The sequence below is a fragment of the Myotis daubentonii genome, chromosome 8 (assembly GCF_963259705.1).
Source record: "Myotis daubentonii chromosome 8, mMyoDau2.1, whole genome shotgun sequence".
Taxonomy (NCBI): domain Eukaryota; kingdom Metazoa; phylum Chordata; class Mammalia; order Chiroptera; family Vespertilionidae; genus Myotis; species Myotis daubentonii.
In genome coordinates this window covers 15,989,322-16,003,185 of record NC_081847.1, presented here as the reverse complement: position 1 = coordinate 16,003,185, position 13,864 = coordinate 15,989,322, and the positions used below count along the sequence as shown (strand labels likewise).

The 13,864-nt window shown below is 53.2% G+C and overlaps 1 protein-coding gene across 1 annotated transcript; it reads left to right on the top strand.

Annotated features, from left to right (window-relative positions):
- Nucleotides 1–1,059: 1,059 nt before the first annotated feature.
- PAX1 (paired box 1) lies at nt 1,060–11,236 on the top strand. Its single transcript, XM_059707542.1, has 5 exons — nt 1,060–1,358; nt 1,754–2,383; nt 3,931–4,073; nt 4,581–4,803; nt 9,882–11,236. Exons 1-5 carry the CDS (start codon nt 1,082–1,084, stop codon nt 9,971–9,973), a joined length of 1,365 nt encoding a protein of 454 aa, XP_059563525.1. The 5' UTR covers nt 1,060–1,081; the 3' UTR covers nt 9,974–11,236.
- Nucleotides 11,237–13,864: the final 2,628 nt, after the last annotated feature.

Sequence of the window (13,864 nt, the reverse complement as noted above, 5' to 3'; positions counted from 1 at the left end):
ACACAGGCCGGGGAAGGCCAGAGTGTGCAGCTGATGCAAGATAGACATGGAGAAGAGTTGACAGACAGTTCCTCCCGCAGGCCCAAGAGTTCAAGGCTGCCTAGCCCCTCCCCCTTAAATGGAGGGGAAGGGCCCCTTTCAGTGGTTTAACAAAGGCCCCCTGGAAGCCTCCCTGCTGTGTGAAAGGTGAGGTCAGGCAGCTCGGGTGTGGAAGGATTGGGGTTCCAGGACTGGAAGAAGAGAACCAACCGTCTTTGGGGCAGAGGTCAGAAAGGGTTCTCACTCGTCCTGTGTCACTTCAGAGAGGAGTGAGTTCGAGTGGGTGGGCCTGTTCTCGGGGAGACAGACTCTACAACGTGCACCTCTTACAACACGGAACTCCTTACAACATTGTAAAGATTTCCTGCAAGCAGGATTGGGGGCTCAGTCAGAAATGGGACAGAGCAAACACCTTGGGACCGTCTCCCTACATCATGCTGAACGCTCAAGGTGCCGCTGGAAAGCTCAGACATGGGGCGCTGGCACCATGCTTTCAGTGCCCAGGGGAAGGGGTGTAGAGGCAGCCACACGCTGACCATCTTGTCATGAACAACTTTAATCCTCGGATATCTTAGCAGTAATGGCAGTGGAGGTGGTAGTAACACGAAAATCCAAAGTAGTACTAGTACTATTACTGGTAAATATTCATCAGTTTGAAATGACTACCCATCTGTATCCAAACCGGAAAGGTACAAGGGGCGAGGACAGCGGAGGGAGGGGAAGGTCCCAGGCCCAGCTGGGGTTGGGGCCGTTCGTGTGCGTGTACATGTACGTGTGTGAGTGTGTGTGTGTGTGTGTGTGTGTGTGTGTGTGTGTGTGTGTAGGGGGATGGGATGGGTTCCGGAGGAGGGCCGAAAGGGGAGGACAGAGGGAGGGGGTAGAGTTTCACCGAGGGGAGGGGGGCGCCGGGGTTCAGTGACGGGAACCAATGGGCTGCCAACTCGCGCGTCTCCGGCGCGACTGCCGAGATTGACGTGGAGGACACGTAAAATTGATCTTCACACGCCGCAGCCTCCCGGTCAGACGAATTTCTCTGAATCGGATGAAGTTCCCCCTAGGCCTGCGGTCGCGGGAGTGGAGAGTGTCTGGGGAGCGGGCGGCGGCGGCGGCGGCGGCGGGCCGGGGGACTGGCGGCAGGGCGCCTGGCGGGGCGGCACAGCGCGTTTCCAGCCCGCGGCCCGGCCGCCGCGGCTCTCGGCTCGCGCGCGCCCGCCCTCTATGCCTCTCCCGCGGCAGCGGCTCCCGAGCTCTCCCGTACTGCGCCGGGCCCAGCCCCGGCCGCCCCGGCGCCAGGCAGCTGGCGGGCCCGCGCGCCATGGGTAAGGGGCGGGCGGCCAGCCGGGCGCGGGAGGGCTGGCGAGGTGTATTGTGTCCTGGCGCTTCCTTTTCCGCTCGCCTGCTTTCCCTCGGAGTCCGGGTCGTGGGTCCCGGGCGAGCGGGTTCTCCGCACATCCCCTCCCTTCTGGGTGGGGTGGGGTTGGGGTAGATCGGCGCGTCCGGGGATGGAATGTCCCAAGCGAGACCCCCTCAAAAGGGCACGGAGGGCTGTAGTGCGCCCCGCCCTACCCCGGGGGCAGACCCAGGCTGTTGGCCCGCAGAGTCTGGGTATCCGCCGGGCACTTCCCGAGTCGCGGCCCCTCGCTCAGTGCGACCACCCTGGCTAACCCGCTGGTGTTTTCTCCCCTCCGCGCACTGTCCTCTGGCGCGTCCGCAGAGCAGACGTACGGCGAGGTCAACCAGCTGGGCGGCGTGTTCGTCAACGGACGCCCCCTGCCCAACGCCATCCGCTTGCGCATCGTGGAGTTAGCGCAGCTGGGCATCCGACCCTGTGACATTAGCCGGCAACTCCGCGTTTCCCATGGCTGCGTGAGCAAGATCCTGGCGCGCTACAACGAGACCGGCTCCATCCTGCCCGGGGCCATCGGGGGCAGCAAACCCCGAGTCACCACCCCCAACGTGGTCAAGCACATCCGGGACTACAAGCAGGGCGACCCTGGAATCTTTGCCTGGGAGATCCGCGACCGGCTGCTGGCCGACGGCGTCTGCGACAAGTACAACGTGCCCTCGGTGAGCTCCATCAGCCGCATCCTGCGCAATAAGATTGGCAGCTTGGCGCAGCCCGGGCCCTACGAGGCGAGCAAGCAGCCGCCGCCACAGCCGGCGCTGCCCTACAACCACATCTATCAGTACCCTTACCCCAGCCCCGTGTCCCCCAGCGGCGCCAAGATGGGCAGCCACCACGGGGTCCCGGGCACCGCCGGCCACGTCAGCATTCCCCGCTCTTGGCCCTCGGCGCACTCGGTCAGCAACATCCTGGGCATCCGGACGTTTATGGAGCAAACAGGTCAGTCGTGGAGGCCTTCTGGAGCCTTCTTGGAAGGGACAGAATTGAAGACGAGGGCTTGGGCATGAGGATGAGGGGTAACTCCTAGTCCTCCTTGGACCTGTTTTGGCTCAGGGGAGGCTAGGGCTGGCCAGGGAGGTTGAGGGTCCGGGGCCTAATATGGGAGACATCTTGTACTTTTTATGACAAATGTGGAAAATATTTCCCGGAAGAGCAATCGCCGACCACAAATTTGGAGGCCTGAAATTGCCTTTTTTTCCCTTTATTCTTTCAAAAAATATGCAACCCCCCCTATCGCCAGATCTAAGCCAAACAAACTTCAGTCAATTCCGGGGCCCTTTCTTAAGGGTCTTTCAGGATAACCTCACCGTTTCCCAAAAGGTTCTGTCCCTCCCAGGCCCAAAGGCTCTTTCCAGTAAAAGGCAAAGGGCCACCAGGCCTGTCTTATCTAGTGACCTCAGGCAGGCCTGGCGGCTGCAGGTTCTGGAGCTGGGATCTCCGGTGGTGGCGCCTCAGGACTCACAAGGATGTGCCCTTTGCCTGTAATTAGAACTCTGCACACTTGCTGGTCATCTCGCCCAGGGAGGAAGGAGGTGGAGTAGGGAGAGAGGACTGGGGCGGCCTTGATGCGGGGCTCGGGGAGATGTGCCTGGGCCGGCCTGAGTGCCCATTTTCTCCGCACTGCCTCCTGTCCCAGCACCCGGGCAAGGGATAGCAAGCTCTTACATGCGTAAGAAGCAAAGCTCACCATAGCCCCAAAGAGGAGGGGGTCGGGGGGCGGAAAGAAAGGAAAGCTTAGACCCAGAGGCAGTGGGGCACGCTGCCCAGGCCTCACACAAGGTTTGTTTCTTCCGGTGGCTCGAACCCAGCCTGGGGGTGGGAGGTGAGGTGCACAACTTCCCCCGGAACGACCTGGGGGCAGCTGGCTGGGAGGTGGCCGCACCAGGTTTGCTCTCAGTTCTAGAACTTTCTCTGGGTTCCCCCAGCGCACCCGTGCGGAGGAGCAGACGAGTGACGGGGCTGCCCTGGTGGCTGGGTTGGAGCCTCTTTGGGGAGATCCGGGGCATCTCCGGAGGCATTTCTGAGGGGAACCGTCTCCAAACCCTCCGGACACGTGTTGAGGCTTTGAGAAACCCATATCATTCTCAGGACATGCTTTGGATTTGAACTTGAACCTTTCCGGGCGCCACCTCTGGACATTGGAAAGGCACCTTGGCCGAGTGCGCCCAGCCCCGTCTCACAGGCCATCCCCCCGCCAGAGACCCCTTGTTTTGCGGAAAGCGGGGCGCGCAGACTTGGAGGAACGGGAACAGCCTCTGCCCCACTAAGGAGTGAACGCTAAACCCTATGCCCGCACCCCCCCCCCCCCTCGGGCCTCTCTCCGAGCATCTGGAGGCCGCAGGTGTTCAGAGGACCCTGGGCCGCACCCTCGGAGATGCGCTGGGTGCTTGTAGGCACGTGTGTCACCCTCTGGCTGGAGGGCCGCGCTCACGCCCAGCGCAGATTCGGATGGGATGTCCCCACTAACCTGTCCCGTGTCCCCTCAGGGGCCCTGGCCGGGAGCGAAGGCGCCACTTACTCCCCCAAGATGGAAGACTGGGCCAGCGTGAACCGCACGGCCTTCCCGGCCACCTCGGCAGTGAATGGGCTAGATAAACCAGCACTGGAGGCGGACATTAAATACACTCAGGTAACCAAGGGTTCGGGAAGGAGGTGTCCTTAACTGGAAGATCGAAAGCGTTGGGGGGAGGGGGTGGAGGGAGAAAGAGACAGAGAGAAGAGAAAATTCCCCAGGCCTGGCAGCCCGGCCACCCAGGGCCCTCTCAGCATTTTCTCTCCTTTTCTCAAGCGCACACTTTGGGGAAGCTGGCTTTTGAGGGGATTGCGTTGCCTTTTGCCAATATACTTTTGCTACAAAAACTTGAACCCAGAACACAGATGGCTGAGGCTCTCTTTAAACCCCAGCTGGGCTGGTGAATACCAGGAAACCCCTCATCTCATTATTATTTATAAGAATTCGAGTGGAAATCACTTGGCCAGGGGCCTTCCTAGGAAAATTAGAGGCCAAGCGTTGCGTGGGGATGATTGAGGGGGCAGCAGGGGAAAGGAGCATCCCCCATTTGTCCCGTAACTGCACGTGCTGGAGGAGTCGGTGGGTTCCCTGCGGCTGATGGTCTGTCCCTCTCCCTCCGCACAGTCGGCCTCCGGCCTCTCCGCAGTGGGCGGCTTCCTCCCAGCCTGCGCCTACCCGGCCTCCAGCCAGCACGGCGTGTACAGCGCGCCCGCGGGGGGCTACCTGGCCCCAGGCCCGCCCTGGCCGCCCGCACAGGCTCCCCCGCTGGCGTCTCCCGGGGCCAGCCTCACGGTGCACGGTGGGGAGCTCGCAGCAGCGATGACCTTCAAGCATCCCAGCCGAGAAGGTGAGTGGCATGGATGGGAATGGGTCGGATGAATGGAGAGAGGTTAGGAAGGGTGCAAGAAATGGGGAGGGGGTGTGATCGTGGGAGAAGGTAGTGAGAGAGGTTTGGTACCCAGCCTAAACCCTTCCTTCGGGCTTAAACCTGTAGTTTCTCGGATCAGATTGATTTTTAACAGGTGTATGCCAATGCGCGTCCTTAGAAAGATGGCAGAAGTTGAGAGATGCCTTAGGATTCCAGATTCCACCCTCCCCCTCTGAGAGAGAGAGAGAGAGAGAGAGAGAGAGAGAGAGAGAGAGAGAGAGAGAGAATTGGGTCAGGTTTGGATCTGGTTCCTGTGCCCTTGGCCAAGTTATTGCTTCTCTCTGAGCATCATTTCTCCATCCATAGAAGAGTCTAGAACATTGGCTCTCAACCTGTGGGTCGCGATCCCTTTGGGGGTCGAACAACCCTTTCATAGGGATCCTAAGACCACCGGAAAACACATATATAATTACATATTGTTTTTGTGATTAATCACTATGCTTTCATTATGTTCAATTTGTAACAATGAAAATACATCCTGCATATCAGATATTTACATGACGATTCATAACAGTAACAAAATTACAGTTAGGAAGTAGCAACGAAAATAATTTTATGGTTGGGGGTCACCACAACATGAGGAACTGTATTAAAGGGTCGCGGCATGAGGAAGGTTGAGAACCACTGGTCTAGAAGCATCATTCAGGTTCACCTTTCTGGGGCCTGAGGAGCTTTGCCTTCTGTGGTGGACCTGCCCAGGTCCCGGACCTGCACTGCCCATCTGTTTCTTCTCAGATTCCTTTTTTAAAATTATGGCTGGGAGTCTTCTCTCCTCTTCTCCCTCCTTCATAAATGTACTCCATGATAAGCCAAACTAACAGATTTGAGGCGTTTAATAGCTGGTCAACAGTGTGAAGGGTGTCTTCTTACACTGACCCCCAGGTTCTGGGTTTTTTTTTCTTTTTTTGCCCCTATAAACTGGGAAAAGCTCATCGGCTGTTGGCTGAGTCCTCATTTTCCTCAGCGGCGAAAGGAGTGGCTGGATTTGCTAATTTCGAAGAACCTGCCTGCAATAGGTTCTGTCCCTAGAAATTTGTTACCCCAACTACCCTGTGAAAGGAAGGAGTCGCCTCAGGGGGTCCCAGCCTCTGTGGGGAAGGAGGCTGAGCACAAACCTTGGGGTCAGGGGTGCTCCAGAAGGCTCTTTACAAGCCTGATCCACTTCAGACCTGCCAACGCAGAGTGGGGGCAGGCAAAAAGCTTTATTTCCTAGGAGACATAGTAGCTGATCTGAGAGAGAGAGAGAGAGAATTAAATTGCCATCAATAAGTCAAGTAAATCAATAAAAGACAAAAATATATATATTTTTTACTTTTATTTTTCCTAAAGGACAAACATTATGCGATATAAATTACCAAAATTGAGAATTAGAACTTCCTTAAGCTTTAAACTTAATTTAAAAATAAAATAACACAAGTTGATCATTTATAGGAAAATTCAAGTACATGAAATTTAAAAAAATAGGGATTACAGCTCCTCTAAAGCTTTTCAGTTAAGGGACAACAAGGATCTCATGCTGAGTGCTTTGCCCAGCTCTCAAATCTACCTGCTTTCTGGACAACTGAAGTAATCTGTTAAATTAGAAATTGACATGGAATTTACCTCATCATACAAATCATTAACTAAGCAGGTTCATTTGAATTAGAAGAGTGTATCTACAATTTTAAAAGATTTTGCCCGGGCTGACCGAAGGAGAAAGAAGGCTTAGAAAAGGGCTTTCGGTCTTCAGAGCACAATGTAGCCACTAACACAGCCATTTTGTTCTGGGGCATTTCAAGCTCAACATTAGACACAAATTATGACCCGTAGGTAACGCATTCATGTCCCTATTACCATTGTCACTTTCTATTATGAAACATCTCACTGGTTCTCAAAGTCCGTAGTAAGAATTAACTGCATTAGTTATTAAATTAATAACTTAATTTCCTGATCCTCACAGTTCTTAAAAAACACAGGGAAAGGGTAACGGAATAAATTAGGTCCAACATTAAAAAGTGATTTCTCAAACTGGCACACAAATGTTTGTGTCGAAACAAGGAACACAAATGAATAATGAGAATCACACACCTATTTCGGTTAAGAATTTTTATTCTCACTGGCAGAAAAGCTGACTTCAAAGATCTTCCACGCCCAATGGGTCTTTGAAAAATTACAAAGAAAGTGATCAGAATCAATGCCTTTTTTCTAATGATTGTTTTAAAATTACATCCAAACACACATCCCATAAGACAATCACTGTAGGGCTTACTCAGTTAATAAGAATGGTAGGAATAGCATTTACTGAATTGTTTTTTCAGTAGGAAAAAATTTTTTCCCCACTGAAAGCAATTTAATATCATGAATACTCAGTAAAAACAAATACTTTTTGATCATCTACTTCAGTGGTTCTCAACCTTGGCTGCACATTAGAATCACCTGGGAATCTTTTTAAAATCCTGATTTCTGGGCCTCATCCTCCGGAAATTCTGTTTCTTTGTTATTAATGTTGTGGCCCCACCCCATAACAAAGAAACAGAATTTCCGGAGGATGAGACCCAGAAATCAAGAGTTTAAAAAGATTCCCAGGTGATTCTAACGTGCAGCCAAGGCTGAGAACCACTGATCTAGTTCATATATCCTCTAAGTCAGGTGGAAATGAACATTAGCTATTACCCTAAGGAAGTCAGAATTAAGCACCAGAATTAAACACCTACGGGTCATAATTTGTTTTTAATGTTGATCTTGAAATGCCCCGGAACAAAGTGGCTGTGTTAGGAAAGGGCTATATTGCTCTGAAGATACCAAAATTAAGCCAAAGAAAGCACCACAATTTATGTATTTTATCTTGGTAAAGAGTAATGCCTGTGGGTTCCCTATTAGGTAGGCAAGGAAGTATAATTTACATCTCCCATACGTGAAAGAAAATTTCAATTCTTGGGAACCTAGAGTAGAGGGACACCAATTCAAATGTGTTTTCATAGCCAGGCCAAGGCCCTCTCCTCCCCACCCCCACAGGGGACAGGCCCCACCAGAGGTTCCCTCCAGACCGCCGGTATTTACAGTGTGTTTTCAGAAACGTTCAAAACCTCCTAAAACCCTTTTCAGCGGGGATTTGGAACGACTCAAGATTTGGAAATCAAATCTATAAGATATTGCATACGTTCAAAGAAAAATTTGTTTATGTTTGTTACAGATAACTCGCAGCCTCCTTCCAGTTGTCTCAGCTCGGGATTCGTTCCTGAAAAATCGATCCTAAAAGCAAACTTTGCCAGAGAGCATTAGGGCGCGGGCGTTGCTGAGCGCCCAGCCACCTGCAACCAGGGTCTCACTTGACCCAGCCCTGGGAGACTCCAACCGAGACTCGAGACTCCCGCTTTCTCCCGCCCCCATCCCCCTGGTCCCGGTGGCTCTGAAATCGCAGTCCCAAGATTTTAAAAACGCGTGTCCCCTAAGATTAAGTTAAAACTCCTGCCAAGCGCCCAATGCCCTGGTGCCCCAGCCTCTGAGAACCCAGACAGACAGACCCACGTTGGTTGCCCCCCACCCCGGACCCCATCCTGCTGTGGGAAAGAAGGGGAGGAGGGGCCTATGGGGAGGGTCTGGGGTGGACCGCTGAAATTTTGACCTGCAGAGGGGGTGGGATCTGTCTCTGGGCTCCGGGTGTTTATTTTTCACGCCTTTGTCTCTAAGCGACCGGCCTTGGGCTGAGAAACCTCCCCCTCCGATGTTTTCTAAACAGGTCCTCACCTTGCAGTGTGTGTACAGGGTGGGAAAAAAGCTCGGAAAACTTCGTTGGCTGAGCGGCTACCACAGTGTTTTTAGGCTCAAGTTGAGAGGAGGTGTGGGGTGGGGGTAAGGGGGAGTGGAGGGGGTTACTCTGCCCTGGACAGGTCTTTAGGCCCCTTCCAGCCCCTGAGAAACCTGATGTGCGTGCATGCCTGTGCGTGTGTGTACGTGCGTCCCTAGGGCAGGGGTGTGCGGCCCAGCTTCTCGCACCCACAGTAACCTGCCCCCGGGGCTGGGCAGGGGCAGCTGCAGGGGGAAAAACACTCCAGAGTCCCCCCTCAACCCGAAGTGAGGCGCTCCGATGTCCCCCTTTACAGGAGGACTTGTTGGGGGGGGGGGGGGCCGGGAAGGAGAGGAGGAGAACAAAGTTGAAAGCAGGCGCCTTCAGGTATAACCAAGCTTGAGCGTCCGGGGACTGAAATGGAAAACCAGAGGTTGCGTCACTTTTCTGACGTCCAGTAGCCAAACCGGGGCCCTTATCACAAAGCCTAAATAACAGGGCCACGCGCAGAATGCCGCCTGGTGTGGCGAGCCTACCGTCACCGAATCCGGCGCCCCCAGGCCCAGGGCGCGCTGTGCCCACGGTGGTGAAAGAATCTGCTGCTCGGGCCGCGGTTAAAACGAAATCGGCCGCCCACTTAAAGCGCGTCCAGGCGTCCCGGAGCCCTCCCTCCACGCGGGGCGTCTTTGGTGACCCGCTCCCCACGCGATGTCCCCCTGCCCGCCCACCCAGAGTGCCCGGAGCCGCTGGGAGGGACAAGGGGCCTGACGCGCTCACAGCTCCTCGGCCCGTCGCGCGGCTGGGGTCTGGGGTGGGTGAGTCCAGGTTGGGGAGGAGGGCTGTGCGGGTCTCAGTTCCCTGCTCCCTTCCCCAGATCGGATCAATTCTGGGATTGGATCCGAGAACCTCCCGGCCTGGCGGTGCGCGGGACGGCGGCGGCACCTCCCTGCGCCCATCGCTGCTTTATTAAGCAGGCGCGGTGCAAAGGGAATTGTTCGGGCTCAGCGGTCTAGGGGCACCTGCAAATGTCCTGGCGAGGAGAGCCACTTGCCAGGCTGCCCGCGCCCGTGACTCCCTTCGGGGAGGAGGACGGCGGGCGCCAACCTTCGACGCGCACGTCCACCCCGGATCTTCGCGCTGTCCCCTTGGTTTGCGGGCGTCCTGGGCCCCCTGGTCTCTGACTCTGCGCGCGCCACGCAATGACCCGACGCCCCTGTGCTTCCTCCCGCAGTGGTCGATCGGAAGCCGCCCAGCCCCGGCGGCAAGGCCCCGGACAGCCTCAGTAGCTTGCACGGACTGCCCATCCCGGCCTCGACTTCCTAGGGGTAGCGCTGCCCCGAGCCCGAGCCGGGAGCAGGCGGCGGAGCGACCCGCGGACCCGGGCGCGCGACTCGGCCCGGCAGCCGGGGCGGCACCGCAGGACCGGAGGACACGCCGAGGAGGTGCCGGAGCCGGCCCGCGGGGGCACGCCCCGGCAGCCCGCTCCTCCTGGCCCCGCGGCCACACTGAGGTCGTGGGCCAGGGTTTTCAGGCTTTTCTGGACTTGGGCTTTCAACTGTTGTACCCTTGTTCCGACGTGGCCTCCCTCGGCCAGCCTTCCCCTCCTTCTCCCAGGATTGTTCGGCTCTCTCCCTCCCTCCTCCCCCTGCTCCCCTCTTTCCCTGCTCACCCTCGAGGCTCTTCTTTCTTTTCTTCCTCCTTCCTCCCTACCCTACCTTCCTCTCCTGCCCCGTTTTCTCCTTCCTTCCCCTCGTCCTTTAATCTTTTCTCCTCTTCAGCGCCCCAGCTTTCCTCTCTCCGCTGTCTCCTGTGCTCCCTTCCTTGTGGTCTAACCTCGTCCACCATCTTCTCTCTTTGGAGCCTTTAAAGGTCAATGATTATGTTTCTCCACCTCCCTCCTGCTTCCCTGACACCCAGGAGAGCCTCAGACGGTCTCCCCTCCAGCAGCCGGGACCCTTTAGCCTCCAGCCTTATATCCCCCAGGCCTGATGGAGGTGTCTGGAACCTACAAAGAGAGGCCACAACCTTTTATATTTTTATAATAATGAACCGGAACAAAACCCCACGAATTTTCCCCTCCCTCCCCTCTCCCAGGATATATTGCCTGGAAATCTGTATGTTCTCAGTGCCCAGTGACTGAACAACAGAAGTTGGGGTATGGGGAGGGGCTGCTGGGGCCATTGGCGTTTTCTCTAGTTGGAAATGTGAGCCCTGGAGGTGTCTCCCCCCCCACCCCCCCTGCAACCTAACCCGAGGGAATCTGGCGCACGGTAAATGCATAAGCACTATTTCTGGTGTTGGGAGGGACATTTGTTAATTTAAATTACAGACTGCTTCCGGGTACGAAGGTGCAATCTGGCTTCTGGTTTGCAAGGGATTGGGGGTCAGAAAACCCCCTGAAAGTATCTTCTAGAAGGAGACGCAAGAGCTATTAACTTCTTCCAGGTTCAGGGGCACTGGTGGCGGGACCCTGGACATAAACTGCAACTTTTATAGTCATGAACGTGTCACTGGCGAGAGTCTGGCATCACCTGTTCAACGCAGAGGCCTTTGAATAAAGGAGAGCATCTGAAGGCTTTGTAAGAATGAACTGGTCTGTGTCCAGTCTAGAGTGCTGTGTAGGCATACCTCACCTACTCAAACCCTGAGTTTGTGGCACAAACACTATTAAGACAAAATTATTTTATTGGTTTATTCATTAGCACTTACCGTCCAGGTTGGGCAGGAGGTGGAAGAGAAAGTGAAATGGGAGGAGCATTTTCTGGGATTCGTCCCAGGAAACCCCAGGTGAGGCCTGGAAAACAGAGGAAGAGAGGCAATATGCAGAAATCATCCTAAAATGAAGTTACTCCTGAGAGGAATAAAGTGGCCAAAAGGCAGTGAGCAAAAATGGAGGTCTTTTTCAGAACATTTCTAATTCTGAAAGCTAAGGAAAATTATTCGGGGCCACCAAATGATCTAGGGCAGTGGTTCTCAACCTTTCTAATGCCTTGACCCTTTAATACAGTTCCTCATGTTGTGGTGACCCCCAACCATAAAATTATTTTCGTTGCTACTTCATAACTGTAATGTTGCTACTGTTATGAATCGTGATGTAAATATCTGATATGCAGGATGTATTTTCATTGTTACAAATTGAACATAAAGTATAGTGATTAATCACAGAAACAATATGTAATTATATATGTGTTTTCTGATGGTCTTAGGCGACCCCTGTGAAAGGGTCGTTCAACCCCCAAAGGAATCGCGACCCACAGGTTGAGAACCGCTGATCTAGGGATTTCTAAGTACAAAGGGGTCATTGGCTTGTTGTTTTGTTGTTCTTTCCTGCGTTTGGTTTTCTAAAAGGAACAGAAGAGATTTTTGAATTGAAGGTTTTGCTTGTAAGTGGAGCTGCCTGTTTGGATGCGTATGGAGGGAACCAGTGCGGGAAACTCTCTGTGTTGCATCTTGTCATCATACCTGCTGAAGGTATTAATCATAATAGAACATCTGCCCTTTTCACATTGAAACTTCCCTCAGGTTTTGAAGTCTCTTGCCTTTCGAAAGGTTCCATATTATAGATAGGAATATGGGGGGCTAGCCATTGGGTTTATTTTCTCTGGACTATACAGCAAGCTATGAATTACAGGGCATTAGCACAAACACTGGATGATCCCATCTCCCCAGAAAACCAGGATGGGGGCTTGAACTTTGAGCCTGGGGTCGGCAGCCTATGGTGCCAGCATTTCCTGCAGAAAAGCTGGTCACAATGAAAATAGGAATAAAGTAAGAAAAATGCTCTCAAATCCCCCCTCCCCCACCCCCTCCTCTCAGCCTGTTCTCACTTGCTTAGATAAGCTTTACATACTCAGTCATCCGCAGCATTTTCATGTGTCCCTCTTTGCTGCCTGGAGGAGGACTGGCTTGCCTGGGCCAGGAAGAAGGCATTTCAGCCCTTTCTGAAGACACGAGAAGAATCTATAAAATCGGCCTCTATCCCTGAGTTGCCTCAACCCCCATTTCCCTGCCACTTCCCACCTCTGTGTTTGGGTTGCCCAGTGAAGGGGAGAAGAGCTGAGAACAGCAACCCAGGATGAATGGAAGGTGCCTGTGTTGTAAAGACCACCTTCAGAGTGAGGAGCTTTTCAAATCTGTCCCTTGTGGCTCCCTGAACCTGTGGCTGGAGGTGAGTCTTTCCCCGTTCCTTGGCTCTGGGGTGAGCATTCACGGAGGAGGCCAGCGCCCAGTGCCACATTTCACACGGGGTATGTTGGGAGACTCCTTTACCCTTGAGCCTGAGGGCCATGGGAAGTCCCAGTGAGCTTGGGTTAAATCCCTGCTCCACGGACATGTGACGAGGCCTGTGCGGTCTCTATAAGCCTTGGTGTTTTTCTACTTGTGAACTGCATGCTTCAATGTGGTCACACCCACGGGGACCGGGTCTGGAGACAGGCTGGCCCTGGAGTCGCTTCACCTCCCTGGAGAGAATTTTGCTGGTAACAGAAAGTAGGGGAGTCATTTCTATGGTTGATGGGGGCCCCAGAATTTAAACATTTTCCAAAAGATCTCATTGAATATTGTATTTTTGTTCTCTATGCGTAGGGATCCGTGGAGGTACTGGGGATGCATGATAAAAGTACATAGTACCATGTCAGGTAGAATAACCTGAGGAAGGATTGCTCCCCAAAGGCAACTGGTCTTTGCCCTAGCACCTGCCTTTTCCTTTTTAATTTAAAAGTAAAGTTTTAAAAAATTAAACAATATATATTTCTATTGATTTTTAGAGAGAGAGGAAGGGAGACGAAAGAGAGGTAGACACATCGATCATCATTGATCATCATGCCCCTTACTGGGGATCAAGCCCTCAACCTGGGCATGTGCCCTAACCAGGAATCAAACCATGACCTCTTGGTTCATTGGTTGATGCTTAACCACTTGGCCACACTGGCCGGACAAGAGTAAGTTTGTTGTTGTATTTTTTAAATATAGGGAGTACTGAAAAACATAAAAGACATGTAATCAGTGAGATAACCTTTTGATTTTTGAAAGAATCAAAGTTATATATGTATATATATAACGTATACACACACGCACATCATTAGAAAATTTTAGCAATATAAAAGCCTTGAAATGAAAAGTGAAAGTTTCTTCCTAGCCTCATTTCTGTTCTTAAAGGTGAACTTTGTAACAGTCTTTTGTGAATCCTTCCAGGACAAAAAAATGCAGACAGCA